The sequence below is a fragment of the Peromyscus maniculatus genome, chromosome 2 (genome assembly GCF_049852395.1).
Source record: "Peromyscus maniculatus bairdii isolate BWxNUB_F1_BW_parent chromosome 2, HU_Pman_BW_mat_3.1, whole genome shotgun sequence".
In the NCBI taxonomy this organism is placed as follows: Eukaryota; Metazoa; Chordata; class Mammalia; order Rodentia; family Cricetidae; genus Peromyscus; species Peromyscus maniculatus.
Window position 1 is genome coordinate 65,824,184 of NC_134853.1, and position 20,979 is coordinate 65,845,162.

The following is a 20,979-nucleotide window of genomic DNA, read 5'->3' on the forward strand; positions in this document are numbered from 1 at the left end:
TTACCTGAGGGCCTGTCACAAGGCTAGAGAAAAAAGCCTGAAGTAACTGGAATTCTCTGGGCAAGTTGGAGAACTTCTCAGGAAAGGCCAGCTAACCCCTGGAGCCCATGCTGGAGTCGGGGAGGGTGGGACAGACAGCCAAGGACTCACACTAGCCCCACAGGAGAGGAGTCCCCCACCACCACCACCACCACTAGTACTCCAAACAATACAGCCTGCCCCCGGTCACACCCATTGTAGCAGCACAATTCTAACCTCAGCCTATCTAACATCCACTCAAATGTTCTGATAGACCAAAGACAGATCTACCAGTGACCCAACAGCAGCTTGGTCTGGTCCCTTGCCACCTCAAAGTGACCAGCTATCAACTGAAAAAGATCCAAGCATCTGGCTTAGACTGCTGGACACTAGAAAGTAGAGGAAAGTCGGGGAAAGAAACTGTAAGTAGTGAAAGAGCCACTGTGCTAACCCCCAGGGATGCTTTCTCCCAAAAACCTCAAAACCACAGCCAAGGGCTTTGGCTGACACCTGCCCGGCAGAACAGATGGGCTGGACTACACACACACACACATACACACACGCACACACACGCACACGCACACGCAGTCCCCGGCAGATTTAAAGCTTTCTTAAGATTCCTCCTGGCCAGGAACTGCCCTCCAAAAGTTGCACCCGATCATTCAACTCTAAGAGCTAAATAAATAAATAAATAAATAAATAAATAAATAAATAAATAAATAAAACTTCTACCCTCATTTTTGGGGTTGTGGCCTCAGCAGCAGCCTGAACATCAGTCCCAAGCAAGACACATAAAGGTAGCCAGGCTAGAAAAGGACGGCCCTCTGGCTCCACAGTCTAAAAATGTTCTCTCAGGAAGGCCCTGTTGAGCTGTCTATTTCAGAATTAATTCAGCAACACCACATTACCAAAGCCAACCCAAGAGAACTATAGTCACCACTGTCTCTCAGATTGCAGCAGGAAGACCCTATACTCCAAACAACTATAACCATGTTCACCTGGTTTTCATTTTTGAAACAGGGTCTGATGTATCTCAGGCTAGCCTCCAACTTACTACACAGAAGATGACCTTGAACTGATCCTGCTGTCTTGACCTCTCAAGCGCTATGATTACAGACACCTACCACCATGCTCTCAGTTTTACGTGGTGCTGGGATCGAACCCAAGGCTTTCCGCACGCTAGGCAAGCACTCCTCCAACTGAGCTATGGAACCCTGGCCCTAGGAACTTGACTAATTTGATCTGCATAATGCCCAGGCAACAACCAAAAACAAAAGCAAAAGGCCCAGACACTGTGGTCTGGGGCCCCACTCTCTTCCTCCTGTGTTCTTCAGGGCCATCTCCACGGAGGTCTAAGAAAACCTCAGACTGTATTGCTGGCTACTTGCTATCTTGGACCTAGCGGCTACTATGTACACAATCTCAATCAGTCCTAAAATAACCCTGTGAGGGAAGCACCGCCAAGCCTATTTTACACACTCGGAAGGAACACTATCATGTTTGAAGTTGGACATTTATCAGTAGGATTAATATTCTACTTCACTTTCCATAGGGCTATTCCTGCTTCCCAGATCAACAACCAAGTCCAAAGGAATTCAAATTTCTGCTCATGTTTGGCCAATTCCAAGAGGTTCCTCCCAAACTTGATATGAAAATATTGAAGTAATTATTGGAGAAATTGAGCAAGAGACTATAGGAAGGCCTGCTCTGCCAGGGCTCTCCGGAACGTGACAGAACTGCTGGCAGACTGCCTGCCTGTTTGTGGGGAGGTGGGGCTCCTCCGAACTGCATTCTCTAAAACCTGGCATTAGAAATGAGCAGCCACCTGGCTGGTCGCGGTGGAAGCAACCTGTGGTCTACAGGGCAACCAGGAGGTCTACCCTGGGCCAGCCTCCTAGTACTAGAAAGGTAAACCAATCTCCCGGCTCCCTGCCTGGTGAAGGCCAGGGTTCAGTTCAGCTAGTCAAATAATGCCAGAAAAAGTGCAGCCCCCAGCGATCTGGATAATTTTAGCCCTCCAGTCCCCTGAGTACACAGGCCCTCTGCGCCTGGAGAGCGACAGGCTCACTTTGGTTAAGAGGAACCTTGAGGCGGAGGAACATGGGGTGGGAGACGGAAGGCCCCTTGGTCCAGGAAATCCCACAACTGTAGCAACTTTGTAAAAGTTCATCCTCATCATTTAAACTCTTAGTTACAGTGTTTCATTGACTCTTTCAAAACAACCCCCTAAATAGATGCGGTTTATTATCTCCATTTACCAGAAAGAAACCTTAAAGAGAAAGTTAAGTCACTTGTTCAAAGGCGGAGTGGAGGAGGCTGGTGGTGAAGGAGGTGGTTTGCTCGCTGCCGGTCCCGTCCCCAAACGGTAGAAGTTGCTACCGGTGTTGCTACAGGTAGGCAAGGCTGGAAGCAGCCTTTCAGACTACCCTAAACCCACCCCAACTCCAAAACGTCCTGAGCTTGGGCCAGAACAAGGGTGTTTCCAGGGCCTTCTCTGGTGCTGGGGCCAGAGGAGCATGAGGGCTTCCCAACAGGGCCCCAGCCTCAGAGACACTAGGCAACCTCTCCCAGGGCAGCCCCGAAGTTGGTCTTGGGGATGATCAGAACCTGGAGGCTGGCAGTCCTGAAAGAGATCATAGGATAACGTCCCGGGGACCCTGTAGAGGAAATCCGAGGGGTCCCTGACCTTGGATCTTAGTTCTTACCGAGCAGCGGGGACTCCTCCGGGCAAGCGGGTAGCGACAACAGCGCAGTGGTAGGGGGCACTGGGACCGAAGTCAAGTTGCTGCTCTTCAGGCCGGGGTCAAAAGCCGCACCGGGGCTGGTGTCGGGACCCGGCCGAGGCTTCGAGGAGACTCCTAAAGGAGGCGGCGGTCGCGCGCCCCGAGGCCGGAGCTCTCCCGAGGGCGGCTTGCTGGCGGCGGCGCCGCCGCTCGTGCCGCCCTGGACTGGCGAGGAAACTCCCACCAGCTGGGGCAGGCGGCTCAGGTCGCGGCCCGAGAGGTAGTAGACCAGGGTGACGCCGAGGTGCAGCGCGCAGACGGCCACGAGCAGGAGGCAGGCCCGCTGTAGGGTCGCGCCCGGCATCGCGGCGCTGCCGCCCAGGAGCGGTTCCCGAAACCTCATCTTCCCGCCGCGGCTTTAAGAGGGGGTGGGCTACGGCCGAGAGGGCGGCCCGCCCGCAGGCCGCCCGCCAGGAGCTACCCGACCACAGCGATCGAGGGAGGGGCCGAGGTGGGGGGCGGGAAGCTAGGGAGCGCAGCGCCGGCCGCCCGCGGCGGAAAGCCGACACCCCGGGCCGCGGGACTCAGGAGAGATCAGCAGGGAGCCACAGGCGCGGATGGGCACGGGGCGGGGCCTCCGCCGGGGGCGGGGCCTCCACCGGGTTTTCAGAAGGCGAGGAGAGCGGAACCTGAGGGGGCGGGGCCTCAGGGGCGGGGCCGCAACGCGGGTCTCTGAGGAGGGCGGGGCTTGAGGGACGAGGCGGGGTGGGTGGAAGAGACCAAGGGGCGGGACCTTCAGCCGGGGTTTCAGGCCGCTAAGGGAGGGCGGGGCTTGAGGGGCGGGCCCACGGGAGGGTGGGATGGATGCAGGACGCAGCGGCTCCTGGGGACTAAACGTGGCGCTCCGCCAGCCCCACTGCATCCAGGGGTTGAACCGGCATCCCACGCCCAGCGGCGCTCGGCTTTTCCTTCTAGCGTTCACCGTGGGGCTTAAGTCTCTTCAGACCGTGCCTCCTCGTTCAACGAGCTGCTCTCGGGTGTGCGCTTGGGACAGTAGCGTGTGAGGCCAAGAGGACTGGCGGGTAGCCCTTGGGGTTAGTGAGAAACTGGAGCGGAGAAAGGTCGTCTAGGAAACCGGCTTCGACGCCCCGCGAGGCCAGCGGACGGATTCTCTGGGGCGTTCCAAAGATCCTCTTAGCCTAGCTGGGTCCGCCAGACAGTGTTGGGAGTGGTGGTGAGAGCTAGCAAAGAGGAGCGGCTTAGTGGAGAGTCCTGCCGTGAGGGAAGTGACCAAGTTGCCATACTTTGGTGTTTGCCCGGCTGGGGAACCTCAGGGGCCAGCCCAACTTGGTTCTAGGTACAACCGTGTAGGATGTAAAACGGATGTCCTCCTGCACACAGGCTTGTGAATTAATGCATCTTTCTGCCAGTCCCATCCCTACAAGCGTGCATCCTCGCCCTGGGGTGAGAATCCTTAAGACGGGAAATGTTAACTAATTCTGACTACTCCTGTGTTGTTATTCAGTATATGCCCTGAAATAGGGGTTGTTAGCTGTCTCGGTTTCATAGATGAGAAAACAGGCTGAGCAGTTTGACATTTTGTTGCAATCATATAAAATGTACTTTTCTTCTGTTGACTTCCATTAACTGTAAGCTGATGACACCAAAAATTTCCGTCTCTAGCCCGCATCTCTTCCCTAAGCTCCACCTTCCTGTATCATCTCAACTGAACAAATCCCGCCCACAACGACTTCACCCCTACAGTCTCCTTCCATCCTCTTCTAGCTCAGAAAGAGGCACCATTGTTTGCACAGTTCCCCCAGACCAAAACCTGAAAGCTATCCTTGCTCCCAAATGTTCCCAGGCCCTCAGCACGTTTGCCACTGCCGCCTTCAAATACCAGACTCCACCACCTGCAGCTCTGCTGCCGTCATCCCAGACCAAGCAACTGTCATCTTGGCCTGGATTATAAGGTTGCCTTCTAAGTAGTTACCTGTTCCCGCCCCTCCCTAGTCTTCCTTTCTTCCTAGGTCAGGACCTCTGTACCCGCTCTTCGCTTGACCGGAAATACTCTTCCCTCAAATTTCATTCAGAGTCCTCAAATGCTACCTTATGGAGAAGACCTTCTTGGACTACTCTATTACTCATCACAAAATCTGCTTGACCTGCTTGTGTTTTGTTTTGAGATTAGTGTCTTACTGCATAGCCCAGGGTGATCTCAAACTTGGCATCCTTCTCCCTCAGCCTCACAAGTCAGACTTCATAAGTAGGCCTGCATTATCATGACCAGGGGTACCTGTGAGCATCTCCCTTCCTTCCTCCCTTCCTCCCTCCCTTCATTTCTTCTTCCCTCTCTCTCTCCCTCCCTCCCTTCCTTTCTTTTCTTTCTTTTTCAAGACAGGAGCCCACACATTATAGCCTAGGCTAGCCTAGAACTCTGTGACGCTCAGGCTGGCCTTGAACTCTCATAACAATCCTTCTGCCTCAACCTCCCAAGTGTGGGAATTGTAGGTGTGAGTCACCTACCTGGCTTCTAGAAATGGTTGTCTTGGTATGGAAAAAAGGAAAGGGGAGCCTTTGTTGCTAAGTTAGTTTAAAACATAAAGTCACAAGTTCTCTTCTGAGAGCTGGTCAGGGTGAAGCTAACTCCACCATCCTATGCTAGTGGGGAAATTCTGGTTGGGCGTGAGCTAGACTGAGGCATATTAATTCACTGTCTGAAAAAAATAAGCAGAGGAAAATGGAGAGTCTTTCTAGGTACAGATGATGGCCAGGGAAAGGGATTAAAAGAGTGTTAGGGCCACAGATCTATCCCAGGACCCTCTGGGCCATAAAGCCAGGAAAAAAATAACAGCACCTGGTAATTGTCTAGGAAGATGAAGAACCTTTTCTACCCCTGCCAGTTTACATGTCTGTTTCACCCCAGGAGATCAGCAGTAGTACCCAGCACATAACAGGCAGTTATTTTACAGGTCTATCACACAACTCCCAGACAGTGTGACAGCAGCTTTTCACTTCGGGTTGGCGGCTGGCAGTTCTGGTTCCTGTGGTAATAACCAAGGCAGTAGTGCAGTTGGACATTTCACAATAGCTTCACACAGTGCTTCTCCAAGCTCCTGTGGTGCCCTGGTGATTGGTGCTAATGCAGGCTGGGAGCTCCTAAGGCCTAGCTAGGTTGAGTTATGGGACCTCCATTCCCCAAGTTGACCCCCTCCCCAAAGGCCTCCCCCCCATGTAATGACTTAGGCTGACAACGGCTTGGTTGTCCTCACAAACTGGGTCTGGGGACACGTTCCAAAAGCAGCTCAAGATAAACACAAGAGCATTTCCTAAGACTCAGCCTTAAAACATCACTTCTGTTCGTGTGTGTGTGTGTGTGTGTGTGTGTGTGTGTGTGTGTGTGTGTGTGTTCACACATGTCAGAAGTGTGTGAAGTTCATAGTACAACTTTCAGAAGTCACTTCTTTCACCTTGGATCTGAGGGTTGAACTCAGGTCATTGTGTTCGGATGGAAAGCACTTTTAGCTGCTGAACCACCTTCTTGGCCCCAGAGCATCACTTCTGAGAATTCTTTGGGTTAAAATAGATTTCACAGCTATACATGGTTACACATGCCTGTAATCCTAGCAGCACTTAAAGGCGAAGACAGAAGAATCTTGAGTTTGAGGCCAGTCAGGGCTACAGAGTGAAACTCGGTCTCAAAATCAAAATTTTTAGATAATTTAAAGTCAGGTATGGTGGCATACACCTGTAATCTCATAACTAAGGCAGGACCATCCTTAGATAAATAACAAGTTCTAATCTAGACTGGGCAGTAGAAGACCCTGTCTAAAAATGAACAACAAAAAGTAACAGGGCAGTCTAGGTTCCAAGAAAGTTAAAAATAATAAATAATAAAAAAAAAAATAAAGACTTCTTAGTGGATGTAGAAAGAGCAAGAAGTTTGCAGGCATCTCTAAGTTTTTCCAGTAGCTACAAATGACTTAGATTCTTCTCACGTGTAAAATATATAACATTTTATATCTGTAGTTCTAAGTCCTGTCCTCCCCAAAAGCTCATTCAAGTGCAAAATTTCATCATCTAAACCAGTTCCAGGTATAGTCCCCGAGTTCAGGAACCTGTAAGTTGTAAATTACCTTCTTCCTCTTCCTCATCCACCCTTCCTGAGAACTTCAATCCAGAAGCTACTAGAGTTCAACAGGGTAAGTAGTCCAGATGACACACACACGAGGGTAGAATCCACCAGGAGGAGAAGTGGGGGGTGGGGGACTGGGTAAGGACAGCAGCCTGACAGAGTACAGACACTCAAGCAGAGTAAAGGGGGCATCTACAGGGTCTCGGGACTAGCGTTTGGAAGAAAAGCTAGAGCAATCCGAATCAGGGTGTGCAGCCCAAGTAGGGAAAAGACATTGTTAAATACGGGCATATGGTTAAAAAGAAACTCAGTATGTGGATAAGGAGAGCTACTGAAGTCTTCAACTCTATGCCAACGGGAGGTAAATGCAGAGAACAAAAATGAATCTTCTGAAACTTTATTTGAATGAAAGTGATATGAACTCATGACTGTCCACTTAGAGGTACTATTTTTGCATTGCTGGCATTTGAACCCAGAACTTCACACATGCTACACAAAGGCTCTACCGCAGAGCTGCACCTGCCATCCACTCAAGTTAAAGACAGAGAGTGAAGCTGATAGAGACATCAGCAAAGTTATGGTATAAATTATGTGTGGTAGTATTTAAATATAATCATAGTCCTCGGGAAGTGGAGGCAGGAGGATCCAGAGTTTAAGGTCATCCTTGTCAAGTGAATTTCTGACTAGCCTGGGCCAAGTGAGGCCTATCTGGGGAAGAAAAAAAAAAAGAAAGAAAAAGAAAAAAAGAAAGAAAAGGAATGTGGGGCCGGGGTAGCTCAATTGAGTGCTTACCTAGTATGCTTGAAACTCTGGGTTCCATTCTCAGAATCAATAACCCAGGCATGGGTCCCAAACCTAGAATAGCCGGGGAGTGGTGATGCATGCCTTTAATCCCAGCACTAGGAAGGCAGAGGCAGGCAGATCTCAGAGTTTGAGGCCAGCCTGGTCTACAAAGGGAGTTCTAGGACAGCCAGGCCTACCCAGAGAAACCTTTCCTTGAAAAACCAAAAACAGAAAGAAAAAGAAAATGAGTCTGACTGTCTGGAAGCAGAAATTTACCAAGTCAGTGAGCACAGCTAGGCACCAAATCTCAGTTCCTTAAACCCCACCCTACAAAAAACAAAAACACAAAACCTAAGTGTTGTAGGAGAAAAGCCTACTCCTTGATAGGCCAGAAAATAAGATGAATCATATCATCAAAATGAAGATATGTAAATGGATTCAGAAGTTAGTTCAAAGAATTCTTTTTTTCTTTTTTTTTAAATACACCATGTCCAGTGAGATTTTTTACAAGCATGTAAGGCATATTCAATATCTGAAAATCAATTATATCAGTCTCTCCTTTTAGTAAACAATGAGAGAAAAATCTTAATATATATTTATTATAATGCATTCACAACATAAAAATATAATTTAATGTATGCAAAATATATTTTTTAGTTTTTGAAATTATAATTTTATTACAGCATTTCTCCCATTTCCTCCCTCTAAGCCCTCTATATACCCTGACCCTACTCTCTTTCAAATTCATGGCCTCTTTTTGTATTAATTGTGTATATAAATTCTTGATCCCCCTGCCTCAGCCTCCCTAGAGATTGTTGCCACACCCTACTTTGTCCTAAGTTTTAGTTTACTTTTTTTCCTGCCTCCAGAGACTGTCCTGGCTGGACCCTCTTGAGATCCTAAGTCTTGCCAAGCCAATGGTGTTTTCTTTCCTGTTGTCACAAATGCCATAAACCAAAAACAGTCAGTCTTTGCACAATGTCAGAGTTTACTGAATAACAGTAAATTCACAAGGTTTGGAAGTTTTAATGACAATAATTTGTCATAAAATCCACCTGCCTTAGTAGCCCGGCCAAGGCAAATGTAAGTTCTTTTATCCTAGCCACTAATATGAACTCTCCCATCATACGGCAAATGTACCGATACAGTTCTATACATAGATGTAAAAAGAGGCTGCTGCTGAGGACAAGAGGTCTCAGAAGTAGGTTGAGAAGGAGTTGGTACTGATAAGATAGTGGATCAGACCAGTGCTGGGAGAAACCGCTACCAAAGCTGCTAGAATCCAGTTGGAGAGCGAAGCTGCCGAGTTCAGCTTTGAGGTGAACGGCTAAACGGAACTGAGTCCAGAGCAGGAAATGGCAGGTCACATCCAGATCCAGACAGACGAACAGGTCAGGTGGTCCAGCAGACAGGGCAGCAGACAGATCAACAGTGGGGGACTGAGCTGAGTCAGGGAGTCCTCAGGCCTCGACAAACACTCCGGACGTTCCTCAGTCAGATATTAGGCTGTTGCAGGACCATGCCATTGTGGTGCTGGGTGTCCATCACTTTTACCTGGCAGATGGTGCGGTTTCTAGGCCCACTCGTGTGCTTATAGTCAACCTCTCCCCTCAAAATGAGAAGGAAGCTGCTTGTCAAATGGAGTTTCCTAGAGCAACACACAGCCCGAAACAAAGCAAAACAAACAGAATCAGAAAAACCACAGTAGTGTATACAGTGTGGAGTAACCTAGAGGAGGGCACAGCCTGATTTCAGTGCTGGACTCTTCTGTGGGCTGCTAAAAGGAATCAGTTGGATTTGGAATATTGTACTTAGAAATCCCCAGGTCAAGGCCACATACTCTCTGGTTAAGGCACGTTATCAGTGTGTAATTTGGGTGAATAATTATGATTAATAGTTTGATCACTGGACTTTGATCATCCTCAGAACTCCTCGGACTTCCTGGTCCCAAAGTCAAATGTCACACTTTAGGGTTCTATTGTGGAAGCTGCAGTTTCTGCGTGTGTTGTCTACCAGCGTGTCTGGGAAGCCGAGGTCCCATGCACTGGACCTCTCCCACCACCCATTTTTGTGAAGGACAGTGCGCTAGAACTCAGCAGCCCACTTCTGTTTGCATCTTGTCTACGGTGACTTTCAAGCTACAACTGCAGAATTAGGGAGTTGTGACAGAGGCCATGTGCCTACGAAGCCAAAAATACTTATTGCACTACCTCATCTTTCACAGAAAAAAAGTTTGCCAACCTTTGATTAATCACTATGCAAAACAAAACCAAAGAAAAATTCTGACCCGAAATGATCCCCACCCCTAGTGCTCTTGGTCTTCCTGCCTCAACACAATACCACAAGTGCTGTCACCACCAATGGTTCAAAAGTGAGTCTCTCTTTCCTTTTGGTTTTTCAAGACAGAGTTTCTTTGTGTGGCCCTGGCTGTGCTGGAACTTGATTTATAGACCGGGCTGTCCTCAAACTCACAGAGATCCTCCTGCTCTGCTTCATGAGTGCTGAGATTAAAGGCATGTGCTACCATACCTGACTCCAAAAGTGAGTTTCTTAAAAACAATAACACACACACACACACACACACACACACACACACACACACACACACACACACACACACACACACGCAGTGTAGCCCTGGCTGTCCTGGAATTCACTCTGTAGACCAGGATGACCTCCAACTCAGAGATCCACCTGCCTCTGCCTCCCGAGTGTTGGATTTACACTACACCCAGCCTGAGCAATCTTTTGAGCCACATCTCAGTTAGGTTTTTTTTTTTTTTTTTTTGAGATAGGGTCTCATGTAGCCCCCAGGCTATATAACCAAGGCTGACCTTGAACTCCTGATCTTCACCTTTAGCTCCCAAGTTCTGGGGTTGCAGGCATCCAACCATGCCCGCTTTCCCTCTTAATTATAGCATTGTCTAGTTCTTCTATTTTAACTATGAGAATATCATGCCAGAGATTAAGAGCCCTGCCAAGGACTCTGTTTGCAAACAGATGAACACATAGATCTTGTAGTCTGTCAGTTCAGGGATTTGTCAAATGGGAAATGTGATTGTGTTTGCCCTGGCTTATTCTCAGAATAAACCACTTCCTTTATATCTTTCAAAACCTACTTTCATATAAGAATACAGTTTGCAGAATCAATTTTTTTTTCTCCCTACTATAGTGTGGACCCAGGGTGTCCCCAAAAGGTCCATGTGTGAAAACATCTCAGCCCTCAGCTCGGGGCTACTGAGAAGTTGGTAGGAGCTTTAGAAGGTGGGGCCTACTAAGAAGTCTCCAGGTAATTGGAGGTGGCCCTTGAAGATTTATGGGACCCTGGTCTCTTCATCATTCTCTGTTCACTCCTGGTGATGAGGTCTGTGGTTTTGTTCCACATGGACTTCTGTGATCTTGCCACAGACCCAAAGGAACAGGTTCAGTCAGTTATGGACTGAGAGCTGGGTGTGAAGGTTCACATCTGTAATTTCTGCTGGTGGAAGATCAGGAGTTTAGTGTCATCCTCAGCTACAAAGTAAATCCAAGGCCAGCCTAGGCTACATGAGACCCTGTCTCGACAAACAAAATCATAGGCTGAAATCTCCAAACTTTTAAGCCAGAATGAAGTTTTCTATTTGTAAGTTGATTAACTTTGGCATTTGTTATAGTGACCCCAAGCTGACTAATGAATTTCCTGGAATGGACAGATATTGGTTTTATTTGACTTCTATTCATTATTTCTTCTAATAAGAGACACCCTCCACCTTTTCAGGACTGGAGAGATGGCTCAACAGTTAAGAGCATTGTCTTCTCTTTCAGAGAACCTAGTTTCTAGTCCCAGCATCCACATGGTGGCTTACAACTGTCCAGTTCCAAGGGACCCACATTGCTCTTCTGGTCTCTACAGGCACCAGGCACACACTGGTACAGACATACATGCAGGCAAAACACCCATACACATTTAAAAAAAACAACAACACTATTTTTTAAAGAGAGACCCCTCTTTTTTTCTCCACATGGTTAGGACAGGTTAACTATAGGTTTCTGAATGGATCAGGCAACTTACATTAGATAGATAATCTCTCAGACAATAGTGACTAATTCAGGGAACAACACATGGCCCAAAGATGGTTGACAAGCTGTGCCCACTCTTGCCTTACAATTTCTGCTGCTAGTGTCGAGAAAAGGCATTTCTTTTCCACTGCAATTGCCATTCTGTAATAAGTATTACATTATCTTTCTAGGATCCCTGGAACAAGTTGCTACAGACTTGATGGTTTAAAACAACAGAAATTCAATGGCGGTGTGTTGGGGAATATTATTTTAAGGTGTGTTACTTTTGTTTATGTTGCATTTGTTTAACTCTGAGAAGCTGTGTTACTTTTGTTTATGTTGCATTTGTTTAACTCTAGGAAGCTGTGTTACTGTGCCTGTGTAAAACACCTGATAAATAAAGAACTGATCAATAGCAAGGCAGGAGAAAGGCTAGGAGGGGATGACTGGTACAGAGAATGTATATAGAGAGAAATCTGGGCAGAGAGAGCTAGGAATGAGAGAGGAAGAAGGAGGACTCCAGGGATCAGCTACCCAGCTACACAATCAGCAAGCCACGGAGGAAGGGTAAGATTTTCCGAAATAAGAGAATGGGAAAAGCCCAGAGGCAAGAGGTAGATGGGATAATTTAAGTCAAGAAAAGCTGGCTAGGGGCTGGAGAGATGGCTCAGAGGTTAAGAGCACCGACTGCTCTTCCAGAGGTCCTGAGTTCAATTCCCAGCAACCACATGGTGGCTCACAACCATCTGTAATGAGATCTGGCGCCCTCTTCTGTATACATAATAAATAAATAAATCTTAAAAAAAAAAAAAAAGATCTGAAAGATCTAATTTATTAAAAAAAAAGAAAGAAAGAAAGAAAGAAAGAAAGAAAGAAAGAAAGAAAGAAAGAAAGAAAGAAAGAAAAGAAAAGCTGGCTAGAAACAAGCCAAGCTAAGGCCGGGCATTCATAAGTAAGACTAAGCCTCCATGTGTGATGTATTTGGGAGCTGGGTGGTGAGCCCCCCCTCCCCCAAGAGCAAAAAACAAATGACAGTGGTGCATGCCTTTGGTCCCAGCACTCAGGAGGCAGAAACAGGTGGATCTCTGTGAGTTCGAGGCCTACCTGATTTACAAAGCAAGTTCCAGGCCAGCCAGGGTTACACAGTAAGACTTTTTCTTCAAAGCAAAACCCAGAAATAATTCTCCCCCAGTTCTGGACGTCAAGTCTGAAATCAAGGTGGCAACAGGGCCATGATCCTCTTAAACATGCTGAAGAATCCTTGGGGCTGGAGAAGTGACTCAGATGTTAAGTGTCTGTTGCTCTTTCAGAGGAACCTGGGACTGGGTTCCTAGCACCCACATGGTGGCTCACAACCATCCATAACTCCAGAGGATCCAGTGCTCTCTTCTGAGCTCCTGGGTAACCAGGCATGCACATGGTATACATATTTACATGCAGGCAAAACATCCATCCTGGCAAATAAATCTAAAATAGTAATAATTAAAACAGAACAATCCTTCCATGCATCTTCTGGCGACTAGTGGCAGTCAGGAATCCCTGGCATTCTGTGATCTGTAGCTTCGTTCTGTCTCTCCTGCTGTCTTCATGTAGACTTCTTCCTGTTTATGGTTCTTGAATTCGTTACTTTTCTCACCAGTATGACAAACAGACCTGACAAAACCCACTTTTGGCTCTCAGTGTGAGGGTACAGTCCATCATTGCAGGGAAGGTGTGGCTGGTCACGTGACTGGTCACGTGCTTTTACAGGCAGGAAGCAGAGAGAAGAATGGTGGTCTTCAGCTTCGTTTCTCCTTTTTATTCAGTCTGAGGACTGCTGCCCGTATTCTGATGGGCCTTCCCTCTTCCCTCCATGGTCAAACCTTTCTGGAAACACCCTCATAGGCACACCCATCTTGGTGTCTCCATGCGCGTTTTAAATCCAACCGAGTTGACAGTGAGGATTATAAACCATCACAATCCCATCCTTGTGAAGGTGGCCACCCCACCACATCACGTTGAGTCATGGACAGTTCTCCTCTGCTAACGTACCCTGGCTTCTTTCTCTGTCCCCTTTCTTTTTCATTTCTTACCCTTGCTCGAGTTCTTACTTTCTTTAGACAGGGTTTTGCTATGTAGCCCAGCTGTCTGGGCCTCGGCCCAAATCTTCCTGTCTCAGTCTCTTGAGTTCTGGGATTAGCGAAGTTCCTAACACATGTAACCTCACCTTTTCTTCTAGGACACCACAATGTATTTGAGGTCAACTCTAATCTACTATGACATCATCTTCACTTAACAAATGCATTTGCAAAGACTGTGTTTCCACATAAATACAATTCTGAAGTTTTGAAGAAGGTAAAATTTGGAAACTCACTATTTAACCATCTACAGCCCCATGTGTAGAAGGAACCAAGAAGCATGAAGCCAACAAGGATGTAAGGGGAGCGTGCCCTGCTACACCAAGTCTGACTGCCTGGGACCCACTGTTCTAAGTGCCACCTCCCCCCATTTTTCTTTAAGTAGATCTGAGCTAACAGGATTCAACTGCTGTCTTTCCCGTGGTGGAATTAGAATAGCATTCGCGGTGACCAGTGTTCCAGACCTCCCCGAGCTATACTCACCTCCCAAATCCTCCCACTGAGGTCTGCGCCATTCATTGGCCAGCAGGCTGCATGCCTTGGATTACTTCATTTGGCTAGGAAACAAATTTATTTTGAGCAGCTAGAAGACTGAGCCTTTCCAGTGCCTTTAGCCATTGTTCTTTTCTTTTCACATTTGTTATGGAAAACTTGGATATTGAAAGCATACGAAGTAGAGAGATCGGCAATCCCCAAGCTTCTATCACCTCCTTTAAAAAACGTAACACCTGACATTTGTCTGCATTCAGTCTTCAAGCTTCTGCACAGTGGGAGGAGGGGACCTTCTCTGACCTCCACACACTCACGAATAAGTAAAAATGTAACTTTTTTGTTTTTAATGTAGGTGCAGCTTCACTAGGTCAAGGAGGAATTCTTCAGCAGCTTTTGTTCATTTGCTTGTTTTGCTTTGTTTTTATTTGCTTTAAAGTTTTTAAGATTTATTTATTTTATTATATGTGAGTGAGTGTTTTCTCTGCATGTATGTATGTGAATCACGGGCATTCCTGGTGCCCAGGGAGGTCAGAGGAGGGCACTGGCTCCCCTGAGACTGGAGCTATGTGTGAGTGTGAGCCATTATGTGGGTGCTGGGAACCGAATCCGAGTCCTTCGCAAGAACCACAAGTGCAGCTGGACATGGCCGCTCACACCTTTAATCCCAGCACTCGGGAGGCAGAGGCAGGCGGATCTCTGTGAGTTCGAGGCCAGCCTGGTCTACCAAGTGAGTTCCAGGAAAGGCGCAAAGCTACACAAAGAAACCCTGTCTCGAAAAAACCAAAAAAAAAAAAAAAAAAAAAAAAGAACCACAAGTGCTCTTAACTGCTAAGCCATCTCTCCAGCCTTGTTTATTTGATTTATTGAGACAGAATCTCATTGCATACCCCAGGCTACACTGGAATTTACAGGATAGCCCAGGCTAACCTCAAACTTGAAATTCCCCTGCCTTAGCCTCCCAAGTGCTGGGATTAAGGCTGGAATTCTGCATTTCTAACAATACTTAAGTGATACTAATGCTGCGTGTCTATGGATGACAAAGTTACCTGTTCCTAAACCATAAAACAGAAGAAAATAATAGGGTGCTATAGTGGTAATGAGCCACAGGGCTTAAGAACTGGCTTGCTGAAGAGCTTATAGTGACTATCTAAACTAACTTATAAAATTTTCCAAAAGGAGGCTAACACTGGACCAGGCACTGAAGGAGACACAAGGAAATCCTGTGGCTTCTGGGAAGAATCTGGCACTGCCGCAGAGCAGCGGGATACTTCCTTAGCCACTCGTGGGGCCCTGCTGGGTTCAGCCACAGACACCCAAAGGAAAAGGGAGAAATTCTGAGAAGTGAAGGCACATTTCTGTGTCCGTTCTAGGAAATGTGACAGAGTGAACATGTCCAGCCACTCAGTATGCTGGTTTCTTTTAAACCGTGCTCCTTTTCAAGAAGGGGCCTTGGCAGTTCTCCTTCCCTCCCTCCTTCCCTCCTTCCCTCCCTCCCTCCCCCCGCCTCTCTCTCTCCCTCTCTCCTCCCCTCTCTCCTTTTTCACCTCAACTACCAACCAATTAGAGCTGATTATACTAGGGGTGAGAATCTGACCCAAGCTAGGTAGATCAGTAGTCAACACCGAGTATTTGAATTTGAAATTCAGGATAGCCGGTGAGTCTGTGGTGCGGATGGTCATAAGCATTACCCCTCTGCCAGTGCAGAGAAGCAGAGGAAGCCGAGAGAAGGAAACAGAGCTCGAAGTGAAGTGGGCATGGAAAGGGAGAGAGGACCTTGCCTATATTCCTGAGGCTTGCTCACCCTCTCCCTCATTCCTTCTTGAGGCCTAGCAACCTCTCTGTCCACAAATTTTGTGCTTTAGAACCCAAACTCCTGGATAGGTATAGAGCTCAAAGATAGACTGCTTGCCTAGCGTGGGCAAGACCCTGGGTTCGACTCCTAGCACCACGGTACTCACATTATGTACCATTTCCTTGTATTAAAATCTTCCAAGTATTGTACCAGTGAGTTTCAAATCTTCAAACCCAAAGGGAATGATAGACGATAGAGTCTCACAAATGGAAACAAATTCTGAGGAGAAAAGGATCAGGCCTAAGAGCACACACCAACATGGGTCCCTCAGGGGAGAAGGTAGGAGCCATTTATGGCAGGAATAAAGCTTCAGACACCAGGGAAGAGACTGGCTAAACCCTGCTCCTTCCTGCAGGGAGAGAGGCCTTGCTTCTGGACTTCTTCAGTGCCTCCAGGTTCATTCTGCCCTCCTGGGGCAGTCCCCAGTGGTAACTCCCACCAGCCTTTCTGGTTTCATTAAAGTCGGCCACACTAAAAGGCGCCTTGTTTTCACCAAGCTCTGGGGACCAGCGTCCTTGACTGTTTGCCTTGCGCAGTTGGTTATAGCCTGGCCCTCCAAGTACCTATGGAGAGCTGTCCCCAACTGGTTGATGTTTTACCTGGCATCCTGTAATCAACGTATCACCTTCCCAGTCCCCTAGCCTGAGGGGCGGCAAAGCTTACCTGAGCGGCAGAGCTCAGGTCTTCCCTTTACAGGTAGGTGACCAAGTTGTCCCGGGTTACCCAGAACCACCCTGCTTCTAAGGCAGAAAGTCCAACATCCCAAGAACCCTCTCAGATTCCGGAAAACGAAGATGATTACAACAGCTTGAGGAACTCAGTGAAACCTGCCTGCATACTATTCCCTAAAGGTATCATTCCAAGCTCAAGGCCACCAAAATTCCAAACCCACTCCTCTAAGAGTTGTCCTCTAACTGGGAAGTTCTGAACTACTGGGGGCTGACCACAGCTAGGGAGTTGTGCCATGACTAGGCTAAATTCCCAGCTCCACTGAGTTTTTTTTTTTTGTTGTTGTTGTTTGCAGTTTTGGTTTTGGTATTGGTTTTTTGGTTTTGGGGTTTTTTTTGCTTTTTTTTTTTTTTCAACACAGGATTTCTCTGTGTTTATCTGACTGTCCTAGAACTCACTCTCTAGATCAGGCTGGCCTCAAACTCATGGAATCCACCTGTCTCTGTCTTCTGAGTGCTGCGATTAGAGTGTGCCACCACCCCCTGCCCACCCTCCCGAATATTTTTAAGCTGATTCCTGGCTCTACTGCATTTCTCCAGAAGTTTGGAGCAATAGAGTAGGTATAGCAGAGTCATATAAGAGCAGAACAGACTCTCCCATGCTAGGCTGGGTAGAGAGTTTAAGAGAAGCCTGGACTACATAAGATCATGTCTCAAAGGTGGATCCCAGCACCCGGGAAGCAGAGGCAGGTGGATCTCTGTGAGTTTAAGGTCAGCCTGGGCTACAGAGTGAGTTTCAAGACAGCCAGGGTTACACAGAGAAACCCTGTCTCAAAAAACAAAACTACAACAACAAAAAGATCCTGTCTCAAAAATACACTATAAAGAAAGGAAGGAAGGAAGGAAAAAAAGAGCATGGATTCAGAAGCCTCACATCCAGAAACTGGCTGGTCTTCTTGGATGGACCAATGATCTAGCCACTCAGAGCCTTATGTGGACACATTTCTGTTTTGTTTTACAGATTGAAGACCAAACCCTGGGATTCACACAGGCTGGGCACATGCTGGGCCACCGTGAATCTTCCCTTAGTCCTCTCAGTACCTGTGGCAGTTTGATTAAGAATGCCCCCCCACAACAGGCTCATATACTTGAATGCTTAGTCACCAAGAAACGGCACTATTTGAAAGGATTTCAAGACATGGCTCTTGGAGGAAGTGTGTCACTGAGGATGGGCACTGAAGTTTCTCAGGAGCCCAAGCCAAGCCTAGTGTCACTCCTGGCATATGGATCAGGATGTAGTTCTCAGCTACCACTCCAGCATCACGGGTGCCGCCATGCTCCCTGCCATGACAATGGACTAAGCCTCTGAAACTGTAAGCCAGCCCCAGTTGAATGCTTCCTTTTATAAGAGTTGCCTTAGTCATGGTGTCTCTTCACAGCAATGGAACACAACTAAGACAGAAGTTGGTACCAGGAGTGGGGTATTGCTGACCATGCTGCTTGTTAGCAGAATGTGGAATTTGGGAATTGGTTTAGGAAAGTAACTGAACAGTAGGACTTAATGGGCCATACTAGTAAGAGCATGGAAGACAGTGGCACTGAGAGCAATGTAAATTATGATGGCCCGGCTCAAGAGGTTTTGGAGGGGAAGAATATTAGTAAGTGGCCTAGAGACCATTCTTACGATATTTTGGCAAAGAATGTGTGGCTACTTTTTGCCCTTGCTCTAAAAATCTGCCTGAGGCTAAATTGAAGCATTTTGGATGAATGGTGTTAGCAGAGGAGATTTAAAGACAGCCTAGTATTGACTATGTGGTTTATTAGTGATAATTCTTATGCAAATCTATCATAAAAAGGAGGAAGCTGGACAGAGAAATACCAAGTATACAGTTGGAGGAGAACGGAGTACCAGGAAGTATAATGGAGCTAAGTCCTGTGCTTAAGGAGATAAGCGGATTTTTAAAAAGCCTGATGCTACAAGGAACAAAGGGAGTGGTGACCTCAGGGCAAGACTCCACGAAGTTAAGCTTCTAATTTGTGAAAAGGAACTAAAGAAAAGCTTGAGCAGTGAAGAAAACCATCAAGAACAGAAAGCCCATGCAAATGTAATTGAGGAGGGCACCATGCCAGCTCCATCAAGCAGCAGAAATTGGCATCTTTGGCTATGTAGTGTAGCATGAATCTAAAAGAGTCTTATTAATAAAATCAAACCTGAAGCCAAGTATTAGGATGAATGCTGGAAGATCAGAGAGACAGAACAAGCTAATTCCTCAGCTGATCCTGTTTCTTCAGACTGGAAGCTTCTGAGTCCTCATCCAGAATAAATCTCAGCAGAACTGCTGCTCAAAAGCCTAAAAGCTTAACCAGCTCTAGTTCCTGGTCCTCACGCCTTATATACCTTTCTGCTTCCTGCCATCACTTCATGGGATTAAAGGTATGAGTCACCCACCAGGCCTGGCCGTTTTCAGTGTGGCCTTGAACTCACAGGAAGATGGATTTCTGCCTCCCAAGTGATAGGATTAAAGGCGCATGTGCCACCATTTTCTGGCCTCTTTATCTAGTGGCTGTTCTGTTCTCTGACCCCAGATAAGTTTTTTAGGGTACACAATATTTTGGGGAACACAATATCACCACAATGTAGTTCTGGTTTTAGAGTCCAGAATACAAGAAAGGGGTTGTAGAATCTCCCTCCAAGGCTAAGAAAAGCTGCTGAGGCCAGGCATGTGGCAAGGGTATCCCTATATGGAGGCCTAGAGGGGCCATTGCATGAAGATGTGAAGGTGAAGGCTGGATTGTGTTAGAGACCAAAAGATATTGGTGATGCCAGATCTCTGTGAGTTCAAGGCCAGCCTGGTCTACAAAATGAGTTCTAGGACAGCCAGGGCTGTTACACAGAGAAACCTTGTCTTGAAAAACAACAAACAAACAAACAAACAAACAAACACAAAGCAGAAAGGAATTGGAGATCTGAAGAACACTTCAACATCAGACATGGAGATGCAGAGTTTGGAGCTTGCCCTGCTGGGTTTTGGTTTTGATTTGACGCAGCATTTCCTCACTATGTTCCCTTTCCTCCCTTTGGGAATGGTCATGGATATCCTGTGTCATTGTATGCTGGAAATTTGTGACCTGTTTTTTATTTTGGTTTTACAGGGGGGTTACTGTTAGAAGATTGCCATGAGTCTTGGAAGAGACTTAGAACTCCTAAACAGTGCTGAGACTGTGAAAGACTCTCGGGATTTTTAAAGTGGAACTCAATACGTTTTTGCACTTTGATATGCCTACAAGCCTCTGAGGGCCAGGGAGTGGTGGTTTGAATAAGAATGACACCCCACACACACATACACATGCACGCACATGCGCACAATAGGCTCATATATTTGAGTTGAGTCATGGAGAGTGGAACTCTTTGGTAGGATTAGAAGGATTAGGAGGCGTGGCCTTGCTGGAGGAAGTGTGTCACTGAAGGTGGGCTTTAAGGTTTCAAAAGCCCAAGCCAAGCTCAGCGTTGCTCTCAGATTGTAGATCAGGACGTTGCTCTACTGCTCTATCACCATGCGTACTGCCATCCTCCCAGCCATGATGATAATAGACTAAGCCTCTGAAACCATAAGCCAGCCCCCAGTGAAATGCTTTCTTTTATAGGAGCTGCCTTGGTCATGGTGTCTCTTCACAGCAATAGAACAGTGACTAAGAGTGTCTTATCTGAAAAGCAGTAAGAACAGCATCCCCACACTGGTTCTGCAGAAATAACCTTGGGAATCCCTCATAGCCTTCCTGGTTGGATTAGAACCAGCTACACCAGGTGACCCTTGCCCCACTCAGCCCTGGAAGCCGCAATGCTCTGCTTTATGGCTACCAATGATTATAGATCTTAAAATATCCCAACGATATAAAAGTCAGCAATTATTTTTGTTGTGGTCATGGGTTTTCATTTTTAAAACAAGGTCTCACATGCAGCTTTGGCTAGGCTGGAACTTTTGATATAGACAGGGCTGGCTTTGAACTCACTGAGTGCTGTCTGCCTTTGCTTCCAGAGTGCTAGGATTAAATGTATGCACTACTGTAGCTAGAGTTTTCTTGCCTTGCCCACAGTCAGGACAAATCTTTGTCACCCGCCAGTCCCACAGCCGCTCAGACCCAACCAAGTAAA

The 20,979-nt window shown here is 47.0% G+C and overlaps 1 protein-coding gene and 1 long non-coding RNA gene across 2 annotated transcripts in view; one reads left to right on the top strand and one right to left on the bottom strand.

Moving 5' to 3' along the window:
* The window catches only part of B4galt1 (beta-1,4-galactosyltransferase 1), a 48,056-nt gene extending 44,207 nt beyond the window's left edge, over window positions 1-3,849 (bottom strand). The window contains exon 1 of the mRNA XM_006975333.4: window positions 2,724-3,849. Within this exon, the coding sequence (XP_006975395.2) occupies window positions 2,724-3,144 (421 nt within the window). The 5' untranslated portion in view covers window positions 3,145-3,849. The remainder of the gene's footprint in view (window positions 1-2,723) is intronic.
* Window positions 1,226-20,753, top strand: LOC143271830 (uncharacterized). Its single transcript, XR_013049057.1, has 3 exons — window positions 1,226-1,926; window positions 2,280-2,411; window positions 17,848-20,753. It is a non-coding gene; the product is annotated as an uncharacterized LOC143271830 (long non-coding RNA).
* The last annotated feature ends 226 nt before the right edge of the window (window positions 20,754-20,979 follow it).